The sequence below is a fragment of the Letharia columbiana genome (assembly GCF_014066305.1).
Source record: "Letharia columbiana isolate WasteWater2 chromosome Unknown Sc0000044_s0, whole genome shotgun sequence".
In the NCBI taxonomy this organism is placed as follows: Eukaryota; Fungi; Ascomycota; class Lecanoromycetes; order Lecanorales; family Parmeliaceae; genus Letharia; species Letharia columbiana.
Window position 1 is genome coordinate 167,799 of NW_023501088.1, and position 18,429 is coordinate 186,227.

The 18,429-nt window shown below is 40.9% G+C and overlaps 6 protein-coding genes across 6 annotated transcripts; 2 read left to right on the forward strand and 4 right to left on the reverse strand.

The window, feature by feature from the left end:
- Nucleotides 1-6,550: 6,550 nt before the first annotated feature.
- On the reverse strand, nt 6,551-7,822 carry HO173_009906 (uncharacterized protein; the record flags this gene model as incomplete). Its single annotated transcript, XM_037311793.1, has 1 exon — nt 6,551-7,822. One exon carries the CDS (start codon nt 7,820-7,822, stop codon nt 6,551-6,553), a length of 1,272 nt encoding a protein of 423 aa, XP_037161255.1.
- Nucleotides 7,823-8,740: 918 nt separating this feature from the next.
- On the reverse strand, nt 8,741-9,453 carry HO173_009907 (uncharacterized protein; the record flags this gene model as incomplete). The annotated part of the gene is made up of 4 exons (XM_037311794.1): nt 8,741-8,849; nt 8,921-9,042; nt 9,188-9,312; nt 9,414-9,453. 4 exons carry the CDS (start codon nt 9,451-9,453, stop codon nt 8,741-8,743), a joined length of 396 nt encoding a protein of 131 aa, XP_037161256.1.
- Nucleotides 9,454-9,876: 423 nt separating this feature from the next.
- Nucleotides 9,877-11,953, reverse strand: HO173_009908 (uncharacterized protein; the record flags this gene model as incomplete). Its single annotated transcript, XM_037311795.1, has 7 exons — nt 9,877-10,432; nt 10,490-10,670; nt 10,726-11,161; nt 11,208-11,266; nt 11,317-11,349; nt 11,397-11,409; nt 11,900-11,953. 7 exons carry the CDS (start codon nt 11,951-11,953, stop codon nt 9,877-9,879), a joined length of 1,332 nt encoding a protein of 443 aa, XP_037161257.1.
- Nucleotides 11,954-12,113: 160 nt separating this feature from the next.
- On the forward strand, nt 12,114-13,700 carry HO173_009909 (uncharacterized protein; the record flags this gene model as incomplete). The annotated part of the gene is made up of 5 exons (XM_037311796.1): nt 12,114-12,164; nt 12,214-12,636; nt 12,690-12,944; nt 12,997-13,166; nt 13,223-13,700. The coding sequence occupies 5 exons, from the start codon at nt 12,114-12,116 to the stop codon at nt 13,698-13,700; spliced, it is 1,377 nt and encodes a 458-aa protein (XP_037161258.1).
- Nucleotides 13,701-13,787: 87 nt separating this feature from the next.
- HO173_009910 (uncharacterized protein) lies at nt 13,788-14,859 on the reverse strand (the record flags this gene model as incomplete). Its single annotated transcript, XM_037311797.1, has 2 exons — nt 13,788-14,782; nt 14,835-14,859. 2 exons carry the CDS (start codon nt 14,857-14,859, stop codon nt 13,788-13,790), a joined length of 1,020 nt encoding a protein of 339 aa, XP_037161259.1.
- A 368-nt stretch (nt 14,860-15,227) lies between these two features.
- HO173_009911 (uncharacterized protein) lies at nt 15,228-17,688 on the forward strand (the record flags this gene model as incomplete). Its single annotated transcript, XM_037311798.1, has 4 exons — nt 15,228-15,338; nt 15,390-15,442; nt 15,494-15,708; nt 15,755-17,688. 4 exons carry the CDS (start codon nt 15,228-15,230, stop codon nt 17,686-17,688), a joined length of 2,313 nt encoding a protein of 770 aa, XP_037161260.1.
- Nucleotides 17,689-18,429: the final 741 nt, after the last annotated feature.

Consider the following 18,429-nt stretch of genomic DNA (forward strand, 5'->3'; position numbering starts at 1 on the left):
CTCGATCGTATAGCGATATAATCGTATACTTAATATATTTAGCGAGTTCGATATTTCGATTAAAGGCGGTATATCTTAACTCGCTTAGGGTAGGGGCGATAGCGACTTTTAGCCCCTTATATTATTAATAAATTATACTCGCTTAGACCTACGACTATTTTAAGAGAAGGAAATACCTTTATTAAGAAGGTTAAAAGAATACCTTTACTACTGCTACTATCTTTATATAATAGATTTTAGATATTATAAGATAGGTGCTAATAGCCTAAAGATAGTCGTAATTATAGAGGCGAATAGTAGATATAATATAATAATTATCGAGTAAAACCCGGGTTTATAATCTATGAAAATATGAGGTAAGATACTTAGTTGTTAACTGTAGAGTTATTATAAAAAAAAGAGCGATTAGATATAAATACGCTTAGGCGTATTACGTAACCGCTAAGACGCTAAGAGTTACGTGATTCGAATTTCAACATTATATTTAGATAATAATTCGAAAGTTATATAGATTATAACTTTGATTACTATTCTAAATAATTCTTTAATAATTCTATATTTCTATAATTACTTAGATTTTCTAAATATTTATTTATTAGTAATAAAAGATATAGCCTTAGATATTATTAGAAAGTATTTTTCTTTTTAAAATTTAATTATAAAACTAAAGCGAGTTCTTTAAGTAATCTATATTAATCTATCTAAGATATTATAAAGTTATATATAAAAAAGAGATATATTAACTATATAAGTAAATACACCTTTATCTTAATTAAGATTCTATTTATATTAAGATTTAAATAAAAAATCTCTATTATTTAAGAGAATATCGCGATATATTATTAATATTAATATCGTAAATAAAGCTAATATTATAACTATTTCTATAATATAAATTATTTAATATATCTTAAGATCTTTTTTAATAATAACTTTAATCTTAATAGTAAAATCTTAATAGATATTAACAATTATTTTTTCGCTTATAATTTTTTTTTAATAATATAAGAATATCGTTATTAATTAGTATATTAGTCTTTAAACTATCGACTATATAAGCTTTTATAATTATCTTTATAAATATTTAAAAGTTATCGAGTAGATTTTCTTTTATATATATTATTATTATAATAAACTCGTTAATATTATATATAATACTTCTAAGATCTTTAATATATATAAAGAATAATATCTTTAAAATCTTAATATCTAAAAAGAATTTCTAATATTAAACTCGATCTATAAGAGTAATATCTACTTTAAAATTTATATAACTCGATATAAATTCTTAGAAATCTAATATTGACTTTAGATTAATAATAGTATAATAATATTCTCGAAAAGTATATCTTAGTATAGCGATTAATTCTCTATTTAAGAATTTAATTACTTTTTTTAATTTTAATAGTATCTATTAATTTACTAGTAGAATCTACTTAGCGATTTCTAAATCTTTAATAATTTTAAAAGCTTTCGAAGTATATATTAAGAAATCTTTTTATACTTTCTTAAAATAATAAAATAATATATTTCTAAAGGAAAAAGCTTTTTAAATATTAATAATAAATATAAATTATCGACGTAGCCTTTATATAATAATTTATAAAATCAAAAAATTTAAAGGACTTTAATTTTTTTTTTTTTTTAAGAATTTGACTTAGTTAGCTTCTTATACTCGATATAATATATTTTCTAACTCTTATTATACTTATTTTCTTAAGATAATAAATCTTCGTTATTCTTATTAATTAAAGCTTAATAGACTTTCTAATAATATTTACTATAGCCGTTATTTTATTATTACTATAATCTTTAAAATTCTTAATTTTCTTAATTCTCTCTTTTTAGAAATTCGTTATTTTATAAATAATTTAATAGCGTTAAATCTAACGCGTTTAAATTTAAAGAAGATATAATTTATAAAGACTAACGAGATACTAATAACTCTTATTAATAAGATTACTAATTTAAGAATTAATTATATTATTATAGCTAATAAGTATTTAAATTATTAAATTAATAAGAAAAAGATAAATAAGATTAATAAGATTAATAATTATAAGATAATTACTACTTAAATTTAGATTCTTACTATCGAAATTAAAATTAATTAAAATTACCTCTATTATCGACAAATTAAATCTATTATTAACTTATTTATATAATAAGCGTAATACTTCTCTTATTATATCTACTTATATATATCTATTATTTATACTTATACTTATTAAGACTTATTAAAAATATATTAATAGTAATATTATTTCTAAATTTCTTAATATCTCAGCGAAGTTTTAGATCGAGGTTATTATAAATAATATCGAGTTAATTCTTAATAAGAACTATATCGATATTCTTAATTAATCTTAAAATCTTCTAGATATATTCGCGAGGCTCGCGATAAAAGCTTATATTTTTTAAAGTATATTATTTTTATAGTATAATATTAATAGTAATATTAGAAGATTTCTTAAATCTTAAAATAAATAGTCGACTTTATTTCGAGATATCGAAATTTAGATTACTATACTTTATAAGATATTTCTTAATATTTAAAAAATTCTATAATCTACTATTCGAGAGCGATATCTTATAAATATATTTAAAAAAATTCTTAAATAAGTAATTCTTTAGTAATAGCAAAGATCTTAACTCGCTTAACGAATAAATATATATTCTAAAAATATATTTCCTTACTAATATACTCGAGTAATAATTTTATATTAACGAATTTTCTATCGTAATTAAAATTAAGAAATTCTAATTTATCGAGATTTTATCTAAATTAACTTTTAATTTCTACTCTAATAATAAAATCATTATTTTTTAAAAGTTTTAAAGATTCTAGAGATTTTAGCGATAAATTAAGACTTCGAATTATTACGTTAATAGTATTAATAATAAAATCTTATAACTATTATAAGATTATCTATTAAGCTATATCTAATAAAAGTTTTAAACTAATTAATTTATTATAGATTTCTTCTTCTATAAAAGTTACTCTAATAAAAAAACCGATACTTTTTAAAAAACCGAAGTTATTAATAATATAATCGTCGAAAAATTGTAAAGCGTTATTCCCGTAGAAAAAAGATTTCTATTTTTAAAATATTATATAATTTTTAATTTATTTCGAAGACTATAGATTTAATTACTAAATACTCTAATAGCTTTATAAAAAATAAATAGATTTATTAATCAATTATATAAGAAGATAAGAGATTCTATCGAAGATATTCTTATTTATTTTAATAATTTTAACGCTAGCCTTAATTCTAATTTTAGAATATTATTAGTAATATAATTAATAGTATAATTAATAATCTTAAAAATCTTATATTAATAAGTTCGATTTATAGCTAGAAGAAATCTATAGATTTAATAATTAATATTAATAAGATCTTTAGTAAATTAAGAAGCTAGCTTAAATCTTAATAATCGATAGCGTTAATATCGCTATTTAAAAAGCTTAAAAAGAGGTTTTTAAAAGATATAGTTTAGAAATTCGAGCTAAAAAATGTTAAGAATAAGTTTCTTAGTATCGCGTAATTGTTAAGAATAAGCTTTTTAGCTATATAGCGTTTACGAAACTATTTTTATAACTTATATATCTAATTAAAGATTAATAATATTAATAAGATAATTTAATTTTATAGAGAGTCGATTATTATAGCGAGGCGAAAGCTTTAATTAATTAAAGGAATAAATCTAATAAAATTAATTTCTTACTTACGGGAGCTACTATATATGAAAATTTACTATTAATAGAAAATAGATAAACTACTAGCGATAATAATACGATTTATATAATAAGAACTATATATCGAATATATTTAGATTTTACGTTCTATATAATATATATTAAATAGAGTTATATAAAACTTTCTATTTATAGAGAATACTATTAAATTTATTATTAATAAATAGTTAATGAATAATTAATAAAATACGAAAGAGATATCGATTTATTATTATTTTAATACTACGCTATAAACTAATATATTAATATATTACTAGTAGAGAATTAATAAATAGCGGTAATATATAAAATTTTTTCAAATTTTTTTCAAGTCCCACAGCTCTATAGGGCTATATATCTTACTTATATATAAAATTTCGAGAAAAATCGAAAAATCGAAAAATAAATTACGTGACGTTGATAAATAGACTATTAAAAGCGAAGCGAGATACTCGAACTAGTCTAAATCTTAATATATAATAAAGAAATTATTAAATAATCATCTATTCATTTTTAATATCGAATAATTTACTATTATAGAAAATTTAACATTAACGAAAAGTTAATTAAGCGTCGATTAAAAGTTATAATAGATATCGAGTTAATAATATAATTACGTAATATACTCGAATTATATATTTTCTCTAAGATATATCTAATATAAAGAGAAGATTATATATTTAATAAATAAAGACTATATACGTAATAGCTATTTAAAAAAAAAGTATAAATTTAATTTATAAATCTACTTATATAACTATATAATACTAACTCTCTAGAAATAAATAAAGAAAATTATTAAACTAAAATATAAATATAAATGTAAATAAAATAATAAAATATATTATAATATAGTAAAGATAAGAAAGATAAGAATTTTTATTTAAATTTAATAAGATTAGATAAAGTTTCTCTTATAAGTATATAATATCTATATAGTAATTTATAATTACTCTTTATAATCTAAGTAAAAGCGTATATAAATAATTTAATAATTAATTAACAACGCTTAAGTCTATATTAAATCTTCATCTTTTCTACCCAGTTTGATTCTACTCTCCTGGTCGTCAACTTCGATATACGTTATTGTCTGCCGAGGAGCGTTTCCCCATGAGATTGCACCCATAGAAGTGAGAGTGCACTTAATCAATGATTCTGGTCGGTTTATGGTGATGTTATGCTTGTTTGAGTGGTGGAGGATGTATCTGTTTGTCGTGTTCTATGTCTCCGGATTTCCCGCGAGGGCTGCAGTCCAGAAGCACAAGTAGGAGTTCATGGCGGCTGGTCCGCATCGTCCGTTACTTTTGCTTCTATTGAGCGAGGTTCTCGTGAAACAGCGAGGATCAAAGCAGCTAGTCGTCCAATCACAGCCACCCGGATTTGAACACAGCTCACGGCCGTTCATAGTCACAGACGGACCAATATCCCTCAAACCAAGAGCTCTTATTACAATTCGTCTCCCAGTGCACGCCGCGACTCGCAAGCCAGTAGGCAGTATGACACTCCCGAGAACAGCTCTGCTGCTAGGAACAATCCCTTGCCTCAGCCCGTGCGCTTAAAACATGATGACCACTGATATCTTGATACACAGCCTACTGATTTCCATTGGCAAGATTACTTCGAAAATGAAGAACCAGGTTGAGCAAAGTGAGCATAACCCATAAGCGACTTGGTCCGTCGCGCCATCAACGAGATCGCCTTGCGAAAAAGCGCAATCATAGTAGTGATGTATCGCTCGATTGATTCTGGGATGCGGGATAATAAGGCGAGCGCCTGCGCCTGCTCCAGTGGCTCTCCAGGGAGGTTGGCGGGCAGCTATGTGTCAGGCCGAGGGCAGAGAACATAGTGGTCGTCGTGGCCTGTTTTGAGGGTATGTTTGTAGAAGAACTGGCCGCCGCGGAAGACGGTGCCGGATTGGGAGACGAGGCAGCTGATCTTCCACTCCTCCAGCCAAGCTCCCGAAGCCGCACGCTGAGGCGGCCGTCTTCTTCTAACCAGACCGAGTATGAAAACTCACTGAAGCCGTCGTTCATAATCAACCACTTTGGCAAGTGATAGGTATCCGTCAGCGAACTTTGCGTCAGCCGTAGGCGGCCCATTGTTCCCAGGTTTAACTTGTAGACGCCATTGGGGGACGTGATTGCGTCAAGGGTTGTCGTATTTTTGCTGAGAATGGAGCCCAGGAGGATCAAGTCATCAGAAATTGTGGGTCTATCAACTGTGATAATGGTGTAGGTTTGGGGGATTAGACTGGTATGGTGGTGGTGGGGGTGGTAAGAGGGACAATGAAGATCTTCCTGCTGGTCTCGAACCGCGCTCCGTGGCCGTTTGCTGACAAGATGTACAAAAGACAGACGAGAAGGATCAATAGTGATAATATTGAGTTCTTCTGAGCGAACTCGTGTAGGCCTGTTGCGGGTAATCGCACTCAACAGTCACTCGCAGCTCTTGAATATCGAGTAAACAAGCGACGAGCGTGACGGAAGAAGTTATCGTATTACGCACTTGACTCTAAATGCGTGGCATAATTGGGAGCATCCGAGATACAACGGGACAGTGACTGTGAAACGAGATCGTCGCTTCATGATTTCCCAGATGGTTCATGTCAATGAACTCCAGTACCATAAAAGTCAAAAACGTCTGTCTCACCTAGGTAAAATAATACTTGAAAGTATGGCGACTGCTCGCTAAAACGTCAACGACTTTAAGCATTTGACTTTGCACCTCACGTCGAAAAAGCCTTAACAAACACCTTTAACAATTTACGCTTTGTGTAAAACAGATCAGACCTCCACTTGATTACTCCAGGCATCATGGATAATAATCAGTCAGCTCCTTGCAATCAACTTCATCCATGCCTTCAACACCCTCCCACAACGACTGAGGTATCGGCTTGGCAAGCGCGTTGGCATTACCTCTGTCCTGCTTCTCTATGAATTCTTGCCGCGACTTAATCCCATAATGGTGAAGAGCCCATTTCTCATGGGTGACAGGATTTCTCCATGGTCCGGTAGGGTCGCCATGCTCTCCTACCTCCATGTACCCATCTTTCGTTCCAATGTGATGAACATTGTTGACTTGCTGGAAGAGCTCGGTACGGACAAACATCTTAACATGCTTGTTTTCGCCATTGGGATCGTTGACGACACACTTGTCAAAATTCTTGCGGGCACCGCCTTCAGGACGGGTAAGTAATCCTGCCGAGTTGTGGGTGAGCCATTGAGCAGCCACGGCACCGACAGTATCATTGTGCTCCCAATCATGTAGCCATTGCATTAGCGTTTGGCCGTTCCGCATCTCCAGGAACTCGTCAGCGTCTAGAAAACCCATCCATGTGTGGCGCTTGCCATAGTCTTTGATGCACATGTCGCCGTAAATATGGTGATGCATCGGCTCGGGCCGTTCTTCGATTGGGGTGCGAGGTATATAGACAAAGGTAATAGCTGAGCGAGGGATACCGTAATCGGGGAGTATAGAAATTGGTGGTTGGCTTCCATCATCCATGACATAGAAACGTCGAATGCCATGATGATAGTAATAGTGGGGGAACCATTCGAGAAGGTCCACGTGCTGGTTCTTCACAGCGATACATATGGATATGTATTCTTCGTCATCACCAGGAGGGAGGGGGGGATATGGCGTTTTTGTGAATGTTGCTTGTGTCCCGCTGTCTGCAAGAGACGCTAAGTTGTGTGAAGACTTGGTCTTTTCCTTCGAGACGGATTTTTCCTCAGGGTAAGACGCTTCCTTCAGGTCTGAGCTTTCCCTGGAGTGGGGGTATTCCTCTAGGTCCGAACTCTTGCTGGAGGAATATGATGGTTCTTTCAGATTCGTACTCTCGGTAGAAGGATATTGTAATTCTTTAAGACTGTTATCCTGGCTCGAGCTGTGAGAAGTCGAATCAGCAGCCTTGTCCTGCAAAGGCGCTAAGGTTCTTGAAGGCCGCCTGCCCGGGGCGATCCACAGCACAGTGAATAAAGAAAGGGTGACAAGCACGCAGAGAGTGAGGACTCGCACGATGCGCTTGGGGCTGAAGACGATGGGCCGATCCCAAAAGTCGTTATTTTGATGTGAGGAGAACATCTTAGATTCGAATCATGCTGCTGCTTCTGTGGGGGAAAATCAAAAAGGTCTGGGAATGCTTTGGTCAGGAATCATATTACGACACTCGAGTGATATACATTTTTATGTACAAGGAGGAATAAAAGCTGAAGAGGGTGCAAAATACCATGCGGCACAAAGCTGTGCCTCTACTTTGTCGGTACTCGTACCATTTATTAGTATTGCAGAATTCCTTGGCAGGGGAAACCCTGAATTATGGCGTACGACTAGTCTAGCGGACGCAGAAACGGTTGGAATTTTGAGCTAAGAATGAAGTCCAACATTTCCTAACCTCGGTCGGCTCCAAGCATGAAAGATTTGTCGTCTCCTCTTTACTCTACTTCTATTGTTTATCGAGTCACCATGCACATATATATACCGTCTTTTTGCAATCATGCTAAAAAGTACACACCTTTGGCTGTAAGCAATTACAGACATTTGCAGACCGGTGCGAAGTCTTCGGGACAGCTACAACGAAGATGCCTTTATTTTCGACGATATTGTTCTACGGTGCGTTTTGATCCAACCAAATGCTGCAAAGCTCTACTCTCTTCTCGCAGTTGGAAATGCACTGGACCCTTAGCGGACAATGCAGAGACCAACGTGACACCAAAACCCTATAACTTGAGCTCGGTCCTGGCTGCTGAAAATCCATGTACAGGAGATATGTAGACCGCAGGGAAGATAGCACAATCGTAACGGAGATAAGTCTCACAAAGGGACCTCCGGTAAGCAGTGGCCCAGCTACATGCCTGGAGCATTTTGACAGGTGTAATTTCAGACGACGCTCTGGCATTTGTAACCTTGATTGGATAAAGTTACCGCCAGCTGGATGACTGACTTCCATGAAGCTCTTTCATCGTCTCAGACTACATTGCCCGAAATAATAGTCATGATCCACTAAGACTCCGTAGTCACTCGGGCCTTCGCATTTGTAACCTTTACCCCCAACTGCTTCGCCTTCGCAACGATATCCACTCTCTTTCTCGATGAAACTGCATGGGAAATCCTGTTTGCAGTCAGCGCCCAATGCGACAATCAAAAAGACGCGATTAAGGAAGAGCAAGTCTGTTTACGTACTCTGCCGCGAACGTCTTGTTGTGCATAAGCAGAAGGTCAACATCTCTGGAATTGTGGACAACGAAGGCTTTGTGGCCAGAAGGCATCAGATGCCGGGTTTTCTTATTGGAACCGTATCCTATCTAAATCATGGTACTTCAATCAGCCTCTCTCCTTAGCAATATAATTTGCCGACCATATTTTCGGCGGTCTGAGAAGCAGGCAACATTCGTGCCCATAAGTTTCTTCTCAATAACGCACTAGTTGCATAGTACAAAACGCACATACCGAAGGCATAGCAGCTTGACCCTTGAAACGTCTGCGGACTCGGTTGTCGATACCCTTGGGCTTCCGCCAATTTGCGTCGACACATTTGTAGGTGTCGCTCTGGTGACGATTGAAGCGCTTCGTGCCTGCAGAACGAATGATCAGCAGAATCACTATTGACTGCTGCCATAAAAATGTAGCGGAGGTGGAGCGGTTTGTGAGAAGCTCGAACAACGGGTTGACTTACGCTTTTTCACGATCTTAATGTGCTTTTTCGCGGCAGCCATCTGGAACGCTCAAAGGCTCATCAGCAGCCATCTATATCAGGAGTGCCCGCAGTTGTTGGAGACATACCCTGACGTAGGTGATCGATGTTAACGTGATGTTTGGAATCGAATTTCAAGGACGGCAATGTTCAAGTGCTACTAGCTTCTGCGCTAGTGGTTAAGCGATAATTCCCAGCAAAGTTAGGGTTAGGGCAAATCTGTCACAGCTAATGTTCGTAACCTCTAATGGGGCTTCGTTGCGTGATATTTAGTAGAGGATAGCCACGAACATTTTTACAGATTTTCATCGAGCCAAATTATGTGGGTGGGAGTGCTCTATCCATCTGTCCTTATACGCCGTTCTCACCAGTGCTCTATGTGCGTCTGGCGAAATCCTCGCGTTCATGAGCACGCTGGATGCTTGATGCTTCTTTTCCGCGGTACTCACTGCTGGGCACATTGAGCCTCGCCTTCTTCTTCATCCTCGTCGTCAACCCACCCTTCGTCGCCTTCGGCACTTGCTCCGAACTCGTTCAAGTTGGCAGTTTCGTCGTAAGCAACATCATCAACGACGTCAGCTTGTATTGGGGTTTCGGGAGTCGGTAGGAGTTCTTTCAATTTTGCAAGTACCTGCTTGTCTTCAAGCCATCCATGCTCTGGGAACTTGACCTTGACCACCAAGTACAAATCTCCCTTTAACTCACTTTTCTTGTGAGGCATTCCTTCACCCACCACCTTGATGACTTGGCCCGGCTCCAAAACACGTGCATTAGGCTGAGAATGTTGGATGTGGAGACCTCTACCATCCAGGTGCTTCACGATCACTCGCGAAAAGCCACATAGAGATTCGACTAGAGTGATTTCAATTTCCGCCAACAGATCAGCGCCTGCCCTTTTGAATGTCTCGTGTTCGGTCTGCACGAGGCCGAAGATAATGTCACCGGGCTCTTGATCGGGTACCTGATCCGCCTCACCTTCCAGAGTTATCTTGTCTCCTTCTCTGCAGAAGATCAGCAAAGTCGACAAAAGGTAGGAGTAGGAGTATGAGGGCTCTAACTTTGAACCTCTTGGAATGTAGATTTCCAAAACCTTCCGTGCTTCTGTGACACGCTCACCCTTGCACTTTTTGCATTTGTCTTTTTGAGCATATACACTTCCTTTGCCTTTACACGAAGCGCATACGACTGTTTCTTGGGTAACCAGGCCTGGTCCGATAGACCGTAGTCCTTGCTTGGAGCCTGTGATCGCGCATCAGTGGAGCCATTCTTTGAGCCCGTAACGTCTTGAACGTACCCTTGCCCTGACACGAAGCGCACTGCTTTGCCTTTGCCTTCTCCTTGCCGCCACTTCCCTTGCAGTGGTTACATATGACGTTCTTTGTGCTCGCAAATTTTGTGGTCTTTCCCTTGTATAGATCCTCTAAGGTGACCTGATAGGGATGCTCCTCATCATCACCCTTTCTGGACCTTCTCGGTCCTGGCCCACTGAAACCCGGCGGCATACCGCCCCCCATGCCAAACATCTGTGAAAGCATTTCTTCAAGATCGGGACCTGCGCCCATACCATTGCCATGAGCGCTGTCAAATGCAGACATGCCATGGGTATCGTATAAATGTCTCTTGTCATCATCGTATAGGATTTCGTAGGCTTTGCTGACTGATTTGAACTTGATTTCTGCGCTAGCTCTCTCGCTCTCGGCCACCTTATCCGGATGGCTAGATAGTGCTGCCTACACATTATCAGCTGAGAAAACCAAAGTAGATAGGAAAGTGGACCTTATGATATGCTTTCTTGATCTCCGACTTGCTTGCACCACGTCCAACCTCTAAGACCTCTATGATCCCATGAGTACAGGTAACAGCGCAGAAACGATTGCCAGCTAACCGTACAAGTCTGTGTCTTCGGCAGAGCTATCCACTGCTCGTAGTCAGCTGTGTATCTTCCTTTAGACTGCAGAGACTTACTCTCCGTGAGGGTCTAATGGAAGACCTCACAGTGGGCTAAATGGTCATCTCAAGTGTCACATAGGAGATTGCTTTTGAGGCGTAGGTGTAATACGAATGAAGAGTGTGAAAGAAATCTATTGAGCAGGAAGCAATAAGGTTTATAGTGCCTGAGACAAAATTCTAGTTCACTGCGCGGAGAAAGCGCGCTAGAGGTCAACCGCCTAGGTCCCCAGATTCCTTGAGCAGCTGCTCCCTACCAAAAAGCCCAGGACTCTTATTAAGAAGGTCTGATACGTTATGACGGTGCCTAGGCGAACCATTGTATCTGGAAGTAAAGCTTGGATCTGTTGCAGATGCCGGGCCCTATCTACAGCTAACAAGCCAGATGTAATAGAGAGGCGGCCTTCACAGAAGCTACCCACAACCCCAGCAAGGACTCGGTTTGCCCCGTCACCCACAGGATATCTTCATTTGGGTTCTTTACGTACGGCGTTGTTCAACTATCTAACTGCAAAAGCTACCGGGGGGAAGTTTGTATTACGGATTGAAGACACAGACAAAGTTGGTCCAAACATCGACTCAAGGAAGTGGAACGATTCACATGGCTGATAGTCGAAGAAAAGGATTGTGGATGATGCGGAGAGCAGGCTATATCAGGACCTGAAGTGGGCTGGCTTACAATGGGATGAGGGTATGCAGAGGAGCATTGAATAATTCGACGATTCTATATTTCTGATGGAGTCCCCAGGTCCTGATATTGGAGGTCCTTATGGACCGTACAAGCAGGTACCAATCGCATGTGAAATAACCAAAGACTCTCCTGACATACGTTTAGTCCGAAAGAACATCTATGTACCAGAGCCATGCAGAGAAGCTGCTGCGATCTGGGCACGCTTATCGATGTTTTTGTTCCACAGAGCGCTTAAAGAGCCTTGCGAAGGGAAGGAACGGCCTTGGTCTATCCAGCGACTATGATCGAACTTGTACCAGCCTCCCAGCTGGAGAGTCGGAGGAACGGGCTTCCAAGGGTGAACAACATGTTGTTCGATTGAAGCTTCCTGAGGTCCCACCCACGTACACAGATCTGGTTTACGGAGTCGTTGGCCAGCGTAAAAGTAAAGAAGGAGCACATGCGCCACGCCCACAGCTTAGCTTCGAAGACCCAATTCTCATCAAGTCTGATGGTCATCCAACCTATCACTTGGCGAACGTCGTTGACGATCACCACATGGGAATCACGCATGTCATTCGTGCAGTGGTACGTGGATCCGGATTTGCGAAATTGATGCAATCATCAATTGACTTGGCTAGGAATGGATGCCCTCAACTCCCAAACACATAGTAATGTATAATGCATTCGATTGGAAGCCGCCAACCTTTGCCCACGTCGGGTTGTTGCAGGATGCATCGCGGCAGAAATTCAGCAAACGGAACTTGGCTCTTGATCTCAACTCTTTTCGGCAAGACGGTATATTTCCAGAGGCTTTGGTCAACTACGTTGCCTTGTTTGGCTGGTCGCACAGGCTAGGTGTTGATCAATTAAATTTGCAGGATCTCGTGCAGAATGTACGTTCGGCTCTGACGACCTAATTCGCAACCATCTGTTGACATCTGCCAGTTCGACCTTAAGTTTACGAAAGGTAATACCATAGCAGCACCGAATAAGCTTTTTCACCTTCAAAAGCATTACGCCCAACAGTATGCCGAAAAGGAAGAAGGAGAGGAGTACCTAGCAATGATTGATAAAGTCCTTGCTGTCGCAGAGGAGCACCTGCAAGCACATCCCGAGTAAGAAAGACCCTCCAATTGTCGTAGATCCCCTCTAATGGCTTTGTATTTTCTAGGAGTAGGATCTATTCAACTAGCGAGCTCAAAGAGCGCATTGCTGCTTTGTTGAATGTCGACGCAAAGAACTATACCACACCTCTACAATTTGTCGAGCGTAATGCCCACTTCTTCTTCATCGAACCTCGAGATAAATACAGACACGGACCGAACGATGCCGGATTGACTGAAAATACTGGCAGAATCGCAGATCATCTCAAGGCAATCTTGCCTGAGCAGTGGGACGAACTAAGTCTCAGGGAAGCTTTTGACAATATGGCTAATACCCTTTCAACGGAATCGGGTCCGAACTCTGAGAAAGCTTCCAGAGCTTCTGTGCAACATTTCTTACGATGGGCCCTGACAGGAGGTCGTCCGGGTCCAACCCTGATACTTACAATGAGTATACTAGGCAGAGATGTGTCTCTGAAGAGAATTGAGGACGCCACGGCAGTGCTAGAGAAGATGAGGTTCGAAGCCAACAAACGCTCAGCTTAAAGTAAATGAATATGATCAGATGTGGTCAGCACAATCGATTCGTAATTTCATTGCTCATTGTCTGTCTAGATGCAAGATCCCTCGAGGTCATGCCTTCGACGCATTGTCTTCCTGGGCAATCGTAGCTCCAACGGTATTGAATAGCTTTGCCTTGAACTCGCTGACCAGGAGTCCTGTGACTTCCTCACCCGCAATCTTGTTGCTATCACGAATGACCTTGTCCAGCTGTGTGTCCTGGCCATTGAATCTATGCTGTCCTCCCCGTGAACCTGCTTTGACATTCTTCTCCGCTTGTCGAATCTTCTCGCTCAAATCCAACATTTGCTTGCTGCCGTACTCACGATTGGTGAACAGTGGACTCTGGCTGAGCGTAGATACCCAGTACTTATTCCACAGCAGTTCCAGTAGATGTGAGTCCAGCGTGCTCTTAAAATGTGAGATCTCTAAGGAGTAGTATCTGCTTGCGTGTGCGCCGAAGTCCTCGATCTTTGCGAGTGGTATTGTCTGATAGCCATCTCCTCCGCCGCTTGCTGCTGGCTGGTAATCTTTGGGGAATGTTCGAAAAGCGCCAATCTCCACCTTGCCGGCAGAAATCGTACGGTCTGGATCTATGACCACAGCGAGAAAAGGGTCTTGGAACATTTGCTGCGTCAATTGCGTGTCGACGTCGATTCCCGATAGCCAGCACCCGTAGCCCGGATGGCTGTGATACCACCCAATGGCGTTCTCTGCACGCCCATTCTCTCGACATGACGCTAGATATTGGACAACGTACTCGTTGGCCTGGTCTGATGCGTTAACTCGGGTCTCGGTGCCTTCGACAGGCAACCTGAAAGCGTCCGTAACAATGAATGTGTCACCCGAGATTTTTCCTTGCATAAGGCCCATGACTTCTATTGATCCTCCAGAGCGTGCATGCATTACCATCTTGAGCAGAGCGACAGCAGAAATGCGGACGTTTTTGAAGTAGTGTGGATCTTTCTTCCATGGACTTTCATTGCTGATACTTTTTTGCTCAGCATCGTCGTAGGCATAGAGGGCGTCGCGCTGAGGATCAACCAGCTTGGCGGCATTTTCAAGCTCTGCTTTCAATAAGTATAAGACCAGGTTGAGTGAACATGGGGAGATGCTCACCCCAGACTTTCTGGAATCTATCCATCTTCAAGGACCAAGAATCATCAGGGAGGTAGTATCATGTTGGATAGAGTGATTTTGTAATTTGTATGAGCAGGAGCTTGAATGTATTGTTTGACTCCATGTTGGCGCGGAAGAAAGTAAAGCCGACGGCGAGAGACATGCTATCGATAGTCGTCATGGCAACTCACCCGCATCTGAAAACACACAGTTTGTGGAGAAACACTCCGCCGACTGATGCCATAAGTGCAGAAGAACTCTCACTTTCACTGGTACATCAATCGCACGCATTTGATAGGCCAACAAATAGAGTTCCTTTTGTTTTGATACTCGGGCCACCCTTCAAACTCGGCTTCGAGGCCCCAAGTCACGGAGACCTGAAATCGGCCAGTCATGGACTCGAATCATCTCACTACGCAGGTATCTACCATCATCGGCCAACTACATGGATTGTTCGACGAGATTGGCGTCCCCAGTCACGAGAGGGAATCAAGAGAGTCGGAGGTACGAGCTGAGATATCAAAGGTTAAAGACAAGTTCTGACATGAAACACAGCTCTTCACTGCTCTGTCAGAAACACTACATAATCAGCTGCGCTTGGTCACAGCGTAAGCTCCAATCGCAGTCTTGATCTCTCAGATCCTACTGACCATTCATAGCGAGAAAAGCGAGCTTACCGAAGAGGCTCACCGAATGATCAAGACAATCAAGCAGATGGAAGCGTCGCTGGAAGATCCCGCACCTAAAGATGCGTACTTGCTAGAAGATACAGAGCTGAAAGTCACTGTACCTCTCACACGATGCCTACAAGGTCTGAAGGAGAAGCGCAACACTATTGCCAAAATCCACCGTGAGAGGTTTGAGCAGGTCAAAAGTAAGATATAGAACAAGTCGAGGGTATGAGCGCTAACGCATTACAGAACTCGTTCAGGCGCTTGAGTCCTATTCTTCCCATCTCGAGCCATCATTCATTCAAATCACGCTACCGCCCACATCAAATAATTCCTCGCTTCCCCCAACATTCGACCTTTCACCATCATATATCGCATCACTCGACAATGAATTTTCCCGGGTGTATGAGGAGTACACACGGCGTATTGCCTCCGTCAAAGGTCTGGCGGAAAATATAGTGAACCTTTGGGCAGAGCTAGGCACACCGCAAGCCCAAACAGAAAGTTCGATCGTGAAGTACTACCGAGAAGCCCCAGAGCAATTAGGACTCCACGAACACGATATCCAGCGATTGCAGGCCAAACGCGACAGGCTCATTGAGGAGAAGCGGGGCCGTGAACGAAAGTTGAAGGAGCTAAGGAGTACCGTTGAAGGCCTTTGGGATCGTCTTGGTGTGCAAGAGACGGACCGCAAGCAATTTCTAGCTGGAAATCGAGGATGTGGATTGAGAGTCATCAATGAATTCGAGGCGGAGCTGGATAGGTTGAATGAGTTGAAGCGACAAAATCTGCACCTGTTCGTTGAAGATGCACGGTATAAGCTTCAGGAGCTATGGGATTGTCTCTATCTTTCCGAGGAAGAGATGCTTGAATTCGCACCGGCATTTTCTGACGTCTTCAGCGACGCTCTACTTTCGGCACATGAGGCGGAAATCTCGCGCCTTGAAATATTGAAGGAGCAGCGCGCGCCTACCCTGCAGTTAATCGATAAACATCGATCATTGATCACAGATCGAGACGATCTGACAGCTGCAAGCCAGGATGCTTCGCGACTCTTGGGAAAGAACAACAAAGGAGAAAAGCGTGATCCGACCCGACTGTTGAGGGAAGAGAAAATGAGGAAAAGGATTGCAAAGGATCTGCCCAAAGTTGAGGTGGAACTCAGGAAAACTTTGGAGCGTTGGGAGGATGACTACGGCCGGCCTTTCCTAGTTCATGGAGTACGGTACCTGGACGAATTAGTGGCAGCAGCTGCAAAGAGCTTGCCACCAAGATCAAAAACTCCCTCAGGCCCAGCACCAACGACACAAAAGGTACCACTGAAATCTGCCCCAGCGCCATCATCATCACGAGCTGGTAGTGTCATGCGTGCTTACCCACCTTCTCGATCTGCCACAGCAACACCAGCAGGTACACTTAGACGAAATCCTATGGCAAGCTCAGTCTCTACCACTGGAGGAAGAACGCCGTCTAAGATTCCAGCTCGTGTTCCATTGGGCAATATGCAGCACGGCGGAAACTCACCAGAGCGACGTGCAGCTGCACTAGGGCCATCATACGACACTAGCACCATGCGAAAGATGGGGCCACCTGCGAGGGCCCCACCTCCAATGATGAGAGACTTGTTTGTACCTCCCAATGCGACTCCCTCCAGTGCTTATGATGTGGAGAACATGCGATGCGAGAGTGCTGCATCATCAACCACTGGGAGCGTTCGGCAGATCACACCAGAGGATGTGTATGATGACCGAGAGCGTATGTCATACGTACAAACATCCATAATGCAGTCAGAGCGAAACACACCTCAAAATTACCGAGACGCGCAAGCTTCAGCGCGGTACGATACTCGTCACCAACAATACGTGCCAGTTGCCGATAGCAGACAAATATCAACAACGTCGACCTCGACGACGGCCGCTTCTGGATCGGAGAATTGGGAGACCTTTGACGACGCTTCTGAGCCGGAGGTAGATCTAAGCGAAGCGTACTATGCTAAGCTGCGAGCTGCGAAGACCGGGAAGCGCTTTGAACCAGAAGGAGGGTACACACCACCCCGTCCTGGGAAAAAGGTTAAAAGCGTGTACGGCACCGGAATCAATGGTCAAAACGTGATCGAGGAAGAAAGTGGGCGCAGGCTTGTTACGGGAAGCGAGTCTGCTTGGACGGATGAAGATGCCTTCTGAATATCGAAGGTCACGACTTACGGAACTGTTACTTCGGATCATGGACATGGTTTTTGTTTCTTGCTCATATTCCTGGGATTTGGAAAGATCCCACCAAGTGAATAGGAGGTTGCCAGTCCAAGATAGGCGTCAACTGGTGAATACGTGGCCGGAAGCATTGTTTGAATGTATCTTTTCTTCCCTTCTTCTTCTTCAGTGTATTGAATTGCGCGAGGCCAAAATATCAGGTCGGCCACTATTCGTCCGGTGACATGCACATTACCATGGATCTTCAGCTCGGCGGAATGTGGAAAAAGCATGAACCGAAGAAGTACCTTCTATGTCAGCGACCCTATTTGGGTTGGTGATATTTGTCAGTGTTGATAATAGCATACACATGCATTTTGTTCTCGTATACAACGTCCGTGCAAGGTTTGATACATCCATATTCCGAAGAGCTAAAGACAAGAAACATCCAATGGTAACTGAATCTCTTGCCTGGTTGAGGGGTATCTGGTATCTGTGTACAACTACACAGATGACTCTTGAGCGAGGCTTGTGGAGTTCGGGGGCAAATCCCCGTGTCGCTCTGTTGGTTTGAGGCTGGGACATTTTGAATTGTTCTATTCGATAGATGACACCTACTTCTGAGCCTTCGTGCTGTACTCTATACGTTGATTCGCGGAATGCTAACTTTTGCTCGTGGATGATTTCCTCGTTCATGGGTATCTTGGAAACTCCCTGACCAGAAGAATATCCGCG